This window comes from Mastomys coucha, chromosome X (genome assembly GCF_008632895.1).
Source record: "Mastomys coucha isolate ucsf_1 chromosome X, UCSF_Mcou_1, whole genome shotgun sequence".
In the NCBI taxonomy this organism is placed as follows: domain Eukaryota; kingdom Metazoa; phylum Chordata; class Mammalia; order Rodentia; family Muridae; genus Mastomys; species Mastomys coucha.
This window is the reverse complement of record NC_045030.1, coordinates 56,533,017-56,542,916: the sequence shown is the minus strand read 5'-3', so window position 1 is coordinate 56,542,916 and position 9,900 is coordinate 56,533,017. Positions and strand designations below refer to the sequence as shown.

At 40.4% G+C, this 9,900-nt stretch overlaps 1 protein-coding gene across 2 annotated transcripts in view; it reads right to left on the bottom strand.

Annotated features, from left to right (window-relative positions):
- The window catches only part of Phf6 (PHD finger protein 6), a 45,610-nt gene extending 37,798 nt beyond the window's left edge, over window positions 1–7,812 (bottom strand). The window contains exons 1-3 of one of the 2 annotated variants that reach the window (XM_031359743.1): window positions 7,590–7,812; window positions 3,199–3,382; window positions 2,882–2,983 (exon numbers count right to left, since the gene is read on the bottom strand). In XM_031359743.1, coding sequence (XP_031215603.1) covers window positions 2,882–2,983; window positions 3,199–3,336 — 240 coding nt within the window. In that variant the 5' untranslated portion in view covers window positions 3,337–3,382; window positions 7,590–7,812. The remainder of the gene's footprint in view (window positions 1–2,881; window positions 2,984–3,198; window positions 3,383–7,589) is intronic. The other variant, XM_031359782.1, reaches the window with a different exon arrangement.
- Between the last annotated feature and the right edge of the window lie 2,088 nt (window positions 7,813–9,900).

Here is a 9,900-nt window from a genome sequence, read left to right as displayed (position 1 = left end):
TTAATTCATTAAAAAGAAAACAATATAATGTAAGGAAGAAAACTGAAAGCTAAATTATTTCAGTGCCTGGAGAGAGAATTTAGCAGCTAAGGAATATACTACTTTTGTAGAAGATTCAAGTTCTGCTGCCAGCATTAGTATCAGGCAACTGTTAACTGCCTATCATTCCTGCTCCAGGGAAATCAATGCCTTCTTCTGGCCTCCATAGGAAGCTGCATTCGTATACCATACCTGTACACAGAAGCAAACACATACATAAGTAAGATGAAGCTACATCTTCGAGGAAAATTTAAGGGGCTAATGAGATGGCTCAGTAGTTAAGGGCACTTGCTGCTCTTTCATAGGACCCTTTCAGAAGACTACCTACACGGCAGCTCCACTAACTGGGGAATCCGATATCCTCCTCCAGCTTCCATGTGCCCCTGGCATGCACATAGTGCATACATATATACAGGCAGGCAAACACTCAGGCACATTACAGAAACAAAAAATTTAAAATTTAAGAAATCACTTCAAACTGAAATGTATAAATGCTGCTCTCCCAATTCATTATATGAGTAATTTAAATTCCAAGACTTTGGGGCTCGAGAGATGGCTCTGCAGTTAAGAGCACCGACTGCTCTTCAGAAGTCCCGAGTTCAAATCCCAGCAACCATATGGTGGCTCACAACCATCTACAATGGGATCTGATGCCCTCTTCTGATGTGTCTGAAGGGAGCAATGGTGGTATACTCATAAGCATAAAATAAATGAATAAATCTTTTTTAAAAATCCTAAGACTTTGGATGATGAAGAAGAAAACAATCCAGGCTCTGATATACTCCTCTTTTGCCACTATCGTACAATTCAAGACACCCACAGTGTCAAATAGCTTTTGAAACAAGTTGTAACTCTTAGTGAATTAGCGCTCTGCAATAGTGTGCATGCTTGAGTAATGTTCTATCAATGAGTCGTCCCATCAGCCTCTGGTAAACCTTTCTACCTTCTATAACAATTTCTTGTCATTCCTGTTTACTATGTGATGGTAAAACAGTATCTACAGCTAGGTGCCAAAAGACAAGGAAGTTAGTGACTTGACTAAGATAACAATGTGTCCATAGCAGTTTTCCAGAAAAAAAGGCTACAGGGCTGGAGGTGTAGTTTAGGAGCAAAGCATATATGTATGCTCTGCATGTTTAAGGCATGAACTCAATCTCAAGCACCTAAAAATATTTGATCTCATGACTTGTCTGCCTAGCATGCTTTCAATTAGTCGTCAATGACATTAGCAGGATTTAATCTATAAGGAATATAACCTCAGAGGTGGCTACCACTGATCAAGTCTTAATATTAACTATGTGCTCAGCTCCGCACTTGGTCCTACATATTCTCTTTTAATCCTAGTAATCACTCTGTGAGGTAGCTATGTGCACTATCCATTATATAAGAATGCGTGGCTTAGGGAAGGAAATAACTTACGGTCACCCAGTTAAATGACAGAAATGGGATTCAAGCCCAAGTCTATTACTATTTCTAGGCATTTAACCCTCGATTATTATTCCACTCACCAGATCAAGGACCAATTTGAGTTATTTATATAGCACACTACACCTGGGGTAGGAGCTGGAGGGGGAGAAATTAACACACCAGTTTATGACATTCAAAACAAAATCGTTCCTAATAGTAAAACTTATATCCAGTTCTGGTATTTTCTTTACAAACAGGTTCAAATAAATTAAACGTCGATTGAATACAGCAACACTGACAAATGCACACTTCTGCTTCATGTAACATTCAAAAAGATGGCACCGACTTTCTGAATCCTCTTTCAGTATCAGGGGCCAATGCCAGGTTTGACTACAGGAGGCACTGTCAAGTGGGCCCTGTTTTAACATATTAATATGAAGGAGTTTTTACTTATAATGACAATGAATATGCGAAACAATAGGGTTTACAGCACTATTTTCAAGTAAATAGCATTCTCTTATTGCATCTGAATTTGTTTTAAGGACCAGGAAATAAAAATATGGTGTCTTGGTCTCTTTAAATAGATCAGCATACTACAGTTACATGAAGCAATGAAAAGTTATCAAAGGAAAATCACATTTAAAAACCCCAGATCTTTTCTATTCGTATGTACAATTTAGGGTTGGTTGGGATGATAAGATAACATTCACAGTTAAGATCTCACAACAACAATGGATGCAATTTCAATTAAGAGATCAAGCAAGAAAAAACAGCCAAATGAAAAGAAATCTTTCCATCAATTAAGTATTGCGTGGTAAGTCGGGGTGTTGTAAATACCAAGTGAGATGGCGCTACTTTTCCCAAGGAGCAAGAGAGCAGCTTGCCACTCTGGTTACTGGTGGTGAAGAGAACTACAGGAACAGAACTCTAGTGCAGCTTCGGAAAAACTCCTGGAAAATTCACCAAAAGTTATCCAAAGTCATATATGCTGTATCATATAGCCACACCCCAGAACAAGATTCTGTTAGCAAGAGTTATCGCTTTGCTGCTGGGGGGCCACTGGCATTCTCTCAGTCTGGGCATGACCCATACATACTAGCTTCATGATGAAAAGGGAAGACGTACCAGAATTACGAAAATTACACTTGGAGGAAGATTTTAAACATGATACATGCAAATTAAGTGAACTGCTTATTTTGTAAATGATCACAGGCTTTAAGAAGATTTTCCTTTTGAAAAGAACTATTTCAAGGTATTGATTCACTCCTTTTTGTTGTAAACAAATCAAGCTTTGGATTTACTTGCTAGAAAATAAGAATAGCCCACAATGTTAGATTATAGGAAATTTACAAAGTAATACACTTTAAAACAAGTAATTCCCTTCATCATGAGTCTTAAGTCATTCTATGCTTAAGAGGCAGAAATACCAACTTACCAGCTTCGTGCCTCTTTTAATTTCCTTTTGGACATCTTCAATAGAAAATCCACCAAGACTCTCATTATCAGAATGTGAGGAAACCAAAGCAGATGAAAACAGCTATAAATAACATTAGAAAAAATTACATCAAGACAATGACTAAGACATTAAACTTAAAAATGAATTTTCTGTTAAAATGACATTGCAAAGTACTAAACCATCTCTTAAAAATCTAACCTTTTTTGCTTTCATATTCAGCAATACTAATATGTTAGTTATTAAGCGTCTTTGTCGACAATGGTTTTGAGGTCTCTTGATGGATACCATATACTCACCATGCACTTGTGGTGTGCTGCCACCTTCTGGTTTTCAGATATCAGTAATTGTCCACATTCCTTGTCTCTATTTGACTTGCAAAAGCCACATTTACGCTGTCTTGTAGACCCTTTTTTCTGTTCAACTGATCCTGACATGATTTTTAAATTGTTCAGAGAATGCCACTTTAAGCCTCAAGAAATGCTACAGAGAATAAGAATGGCAATATAATGGTTAATTTCAATTAAAAATTACCTTATACATATCTACCCAAGTAGTTTAATGTCTGACCTAGGTTTTAATATAGTTACTTAAATATTAGTATAGATAAATATCAAAAACCCAAGATGCCTTCCAAACACAATAGATGTTAAGAGAGGAAAAGAGAAGTGGTGAGAAAGCAATCAAATCTAGAGTAACTGAGAGAAATCAAAATAAATTAAAGAAGATACGTGAAATTACTCTTGTGTGATAAGAATGTCTCACACAGCTCCATATAGTGACGCATGGCTGTAGTCTCGGTACTTAGGAGGCTCAGGCAAAAGGTCCTGAGTATGAGGCCTGCCTGGGCCACAGAGTAAGCCTGAGGACCTGTCTCAAGACATACAGAAAATCAAAATCACAAAATTAAGTCATCCACTGTATAATTAAAGATAAAAAATAAATTTCAAGTTTAGGTATATGTCAACCAAGGAGACAGAATGATAAAGATCTAACAATTTAAAACTACAAAGAAAACTACAAAATATTGAGAGAACTGAATCCTTTTTTTCTCAACTTTCTTTAATTTTTATTAGATATTTTCTTTATTTACATTTTGAATGATATCCCCTTTCCCCTCCAAAAAAAAAAAAAAAAACCCTGTTCCCTCCCCCTTCCCCTGTTCACCAACCCACCCTTCTCCTGCTTCCTGGAAGAACTGAATTCTTTAATTGTCTATTTTTCTCCAGTTCACATACTCAATAAAGTATTAAAAGTAAAATTAAGCATAACTTTGAAACAATTATCTTTAAAACTTGAAATACTTCAAATTTAAGAAAATCATGTTTTGACCTTAGACTATTGCTATTCTGTTCCTTTTTCATGTAATGAAATAATAAAGCTTCCAATATTATATGATAAAATGCAGCCTTTAGGACCCACACTTTACTAAACCATTTAATTTGACTGAGATTTAGCCCAAGTCTTCTTATTTAAAAGCCAATCTGATAGTGGTCTCCTACATGTGGTAACTTCCAGACATAAGTTAGCATTGCTGTTCAGTGGAAGGAAAATTCTCAGACATAAGTTAGCAATGCTGTTCAGTGGAAGGAAAATTCTGAATGAGCCTCGCATTTGATCAGATTATAATTATAGGTTGTACAGTGAAACCCAAAAAGAGAAGAAAAGCCATAACACAGAAGTCTACAGATCTGGATCATCATTCTCAACACATCATTTAATACCATCACTCAACAAATTTCAAATCAGTGTTTTGATCTGTCTAATTCGCCCAATTACTGGGAATAAGCAGCTCAGACCCAGGTTGCCATAACACTCATCACAATCAATAGAATCTCAAACTTCTGTCTTCAAATTAGCTCATTAAGTTATTGCCATTTATATACATTTAAATATTTTCAGGACATTGTGCTTCGAGACTTGGCTCACTAACTAGTTGGTAACTCTGTGAGGCTGCAGCATCAGCAGCAACAAGGGAATTCGCCATTCAGAGCTACTCACGGTGGAGCATCAGGATGTAACGGAATATGAAGCCACAAAGAAAACATTTCTTCTCATTAATTTAGATCTACTATTTGCTTTTGAACAAGACTTCAAAGGTCCTGCTGTCTCTCCTTTGATGGGTTTAACAAACTCTTAATGCTATCTATAATTTTAAATCCCACAGTCTCCCAAGTGCCAACGGGTGCTTCTCAATAATACTGATTTCAGAACACTGCCTATAAACTGTGAAACTGATTTGGAAATAGGCAGCAAATCTTTTAGCATTTTTTTTTTTTAAAAAAAAGAAAGCAGAGAAACAAAAGAAACAAAAGAGGAAGTGTGTTTGCATTTGCTCTGGCAAGTAAGTGTATGTCCACTTGCTTTATGAAAAATATAGCTGTTCCAGTTTTTAGAGCTATGCAAAAACCCCAAGATTCGTAAATAGCACCCAGATCTGCTACTGGAGTTCTAAATGTGTTTTCTGTACTACCATGCAATGAAAGATAGGCACTGTTGAGGCACCATGATGTATTCAGCATTTCTCCAGGTCATCCAGGCCAGCTGAAAGGATGGTACACTATAAATCTAATCTTCATAGGTACCTTTAATGTGCTGTTTCGAAACAATCCAAGCACTAGCTTTTTTAAAAATGGCTTAAGGTAAGCGAAATTCTTAGAGAAACAAATCACTCTTTATTCCCCAAACTGAGTCTGAAATGGTACCCCCCCATTCTATCTTTATTGAATATTGCGTCTTTTGACTAACTGTATTTTTTACCTTAATTTTCAGAACCTGCTTTTCTAGATACCAAAGATTCCAAAATCTAAAAGAGAATTTAGATACATATATACTTACTTTGCATTGTAAAACATTCATGTATTTCTTGGTAATTTATATTTTATTTGAAAGTGAACAGAAACACACAAATGTGCAACAAACGATTAAAATTTTGCCCTGCTATGCAATGACTAATTGGATTTTTCCACTAAAATTCAAATAATGCATGTGTGCATAGCTTGCTGATTTTTTACATCTGCCTTATAAAACATGCAGCAGCAGAGCCCATCATGGAAACAATGACGCCTAGCAAAACTGTCTATCAAAAAAATACAGATTTTTATCTACTGCTGTCACACTTGTGGTCTAGGGTTAAGCAGAATAAGGACATTCAATCAGCATTACTCTGGGGTTCAAAAACATCTATTTAGCACTTTCGTTTTAATTTAAAGGTTTTTCAAGAACAGGCAAAGCTCAAAAGTTCAATACTTTAACCCGACAATGAGACGGTTTCCCTTCAAAGAAAGGTAACATTATGGGGAATGTATAAAGGTGAAAGAAACAACAGTATCTTTTTGGGAAGCATTGTTTAAATGTCTGAAAAATAAACCCGGCTGAAACAATGAAGCATTACCGATCTTCCAAGATGCTGTGAAGCATCGAGGTAGAAACCACCTGAATGACCAACTCGAGAGCTTATTCAATGGCTGGTATCTTAAAAGAACCTTTTCTACCGAAAAACAAACAAAACAAAACAAAAACTGCAGTTCCGGAAGATGAAAAACCTTCCGCATGCAAGCCAGTTGAAATCCACAGATATAAGTGCGATCCTCCAAAGATAACACGATCTTTCTACCAGCAAAGTTGCAGTGAAGAGAAATAAATGAATAGGAAATGTACCGGAAGGGCACCTGAATTTGGTTGCACGATATTATTACATGCTTCGCACTGCTTTTTTTGCGGTTATTCAAAAGGAAACTAAAGGAATTTTCCAGTTGTTTCAAGCCAAAGGGTAGTGAAGAAATTTGAACTGTATGAATAAGACCCAATATTACGTAGGAACCAGAGGAAAATTAAAGGCTTCTCGAAGATCAAAAGATTTGTTTTTCACTTTCACACAGAATATCGAAACGAATAGAAATTGCAAAAGAACGCCGTGCTCTTCGCCCATGTAATAAAGGACCAGACAGGAAACAGAGCGGATTCTCTCCGTTATTTATTCCCCAATCGCACACTAGCCTCCTACATCTCCCTTTAACCAAGGCGCTGGATAAACTCGAAAAAGTCTCTTCCTTCCCAACACTTCAGTAGGTTTCTTTCAGCCAGAAAGTCGGGGTTCCCCCCCCCTCCGATTGTCCTTGGCCAAGACTCTGGAATTCAGGAAAATACCACCTTCTTCACACTCCTCCCTTCCCCAGGAGTTCGTCCTCTAAGGACCTGACTCCAAAGCATCTCCTTATCCATCACTTTTACCCGATTCCCCTTACCGGGGACTTTTTCTTTTTCTCCCCCTCATTCCTTAAGGCTCACCCTCATGCCATCCTAACCATTTGTTTTTTTCTCTTACACTTCGAAAGTAGTCATCGTCCTTACCACTGAAACGACCTAAGCGACAGCAGAGCGGGTTTTTTTTTTTTTTTTTGAACCCCCATCCCAGTTTTTCTCTCCTCCGATGTGAAGCCCCCTCCCCCGAAGTCCAGGCAGCCGCCTAGCATGTCCCTCAGCGCCCCCGCGGCACTAGGTCGCCAGCCTCTGTAGGGAGCCCCGACAATGCGCGGCGCCTCTGGGGGTCCCTGACAATGAAGGAGACCACCGCCAGTCCCCCCCGGTAACAACGGGCAGGGGCGGCGGCCTGGCCACCGCCATCCTCTTCGTCTTCTCCCGCCAGACAGAGAATGGGGGGCCCCCCCGGCAACCGCGGGGAACTCACCAGTGGGGCTCACGACTGGGCGAAGGGAGGACAGCGCCCACGAGGGGAGACGGGGAAGGCGGGAGTCGGTTCTCCGGCACTGCCGAAGAGCGGGGCTCTGTCGCCAGGGGTTGTTTCCTTTCATTCGAGGAGAGACGGGCTCGCCGAGCGCCCTTACGTTGCCTCCCTCCGTACGCACACGACCCACAGGACGTTGAGACGTCTCGAACGCGCCGGGCACTCTGATTGGCCACCGAGCCGGGGCGGTTGAAGCCGCCGAAGTACGGCGCACGCGCGCAGCCCAGCCCCTCGAAAGGTTCGGGGCGCCCGCCCCGCCTCCTGCTCGCGCGCGGACCTTCTATTCTCCGCTCTGCCGCCCGGCTAAGGCTTGGGGGGGCGGGCAGGAGCTTGAGGAGACGGAGAAAGAGATTTGAAGAGAAAGCTGGGCACTGGGAGAAGGCGGCATTGGGCTGGGGCCAGAAAGCCTGGGACCAGGTCCTGGGGAACCGGTTTTCCCGCGATGCAGAGCCACAGGCCCTTGCACTTGTTCGTCGAGGCCTTTTTACATCCATTATTTCATTGTACTCTCCTGGCATCCCTGTGGGGTCCTCCTTGCGCCCGACTTCACTGCCAGCAAAGACAGAGCTCCCAGTGCAATTTGCCCGTTTGCATGGCCGTCTTCGGGCTAATTGTTTTAATCACTCAACCTTATTCTTTTTTTCTTTTCTTTTCTTTTTTCTTTTTTGGAGGACGGAATGTCTTGGAAATGAGGATGAAAATACCTTTCCAAGTTTATTGTGAAGACTTATGGATGCAACTGAAGCATGTATTACCGTCCCTGGTGTAATAGCTGGCTGGCTCTTTGTAAATGCTGGAGTTGCCATAATCATAAAAGATGAGCGATTTTCTTTATATTCCACACAAATACCTAAACCAGCACTCGCCCGCCCCCGCCCCCCCCTCAGCTTATTGGAGCCATACTCTTGTCAGTGAATCTCAGCTCCCTCACTTTTAGCTCCATGACCTTGATCATGCTGTATTACCTCTCGTCCCTGTCCCTCAGACTTAACAATTCTAAAATGGAGAACGCAATGGTACCCCTCACAAAATGTGAGAAATGAGTTAATATATACAAATCACATTAGAATAATGCCTGGGGACGTAGCATACTTTATGTGAGGGCCAACTTTTGTTATTTTCTGCTGGCCTCTGCGAGGGAAAACCATTTTTAAAAAAGAAAAAATCTAACGAACCAGCAAGGCTTGAAAAAGCTGTCTTTGATCTAGCCATGTTTCCTGAAATGGGAGTGGATTTACACTCTGGAGCCAATGTTTGTACACATTGTTCCATCAATCTTTTTTTTTTTTTTCTTTTCAAGGTCAACCTTAAATTTCATTGCACAAGAAAACAGTAACCATAGCGGTGTAACATTGATTCATTCAAATGGAACTCAATGAGGACCTAGGAATCAATCATTTAGCTACAAGATATCTTTCTTTAGCGCAGGTGCTAAGCAATCTGTCGGTCCTGATTTTAGCACCTAGACCTGTGCTTCCCCTCCCCCCTTAATTCGCATCTCCCCCTTGTTCTGAAAGCTTCCTCTACATCCTGCACACTTGCTTGGTGCTAGCTTGCCTTCACTCATAAAAGATTCACCTGCTTCCACTGCCCTTTGCCTCCTGTTACTCTCTAAGGTAGTGACTAGAGATTTGCATAGGAAGATCCATAATGTGTATTCCATTTAAACTGTATGTAAATCCTAGGCCATCCACCACCATCTTCCAAATTTTACAGGTTTATTGATGCCACGATGACACAGTTAAATGTGTAAGAGAAAATGCTGGGCTTGAACAGCATGTGGTCTTTTTGACATCCTAGTCCCATATTTTTACCGTCTTTCATCCATTCTTTCATCCATGCACTCACTTGAACACAATTTAAGCCAATAAAAGTTTGCAAAACTAAGTTCCAAACTGAAAGGAAACAGATTAATCCGACTCAGGCCCGTTGAGTTCACAGTCTAAATACTGAGGTCATCAAGTAAACCAATACAGAACGACAAGCTAAAGGTACACGCCTAAGGTGGAGACTCGCACTGCCTGATGTGCACAAAGCACTGTGGGCAGCTACAGCACAGTAATGATTAAGACACAGATTTTCCTTTCAACTGATTACAGTCTAGTAAGAACAAGACAAATGGCTACAACATTAGATCTTAGCAGTACGTACCTTACAAGACAGTGAGAAGTAAACGCGGAGTTCCATGAGAGTTATCAGTGGATTCAATTACCTTCGGGCCCAGGTGTGGTGACCAGTCCCAATTAGCATGACT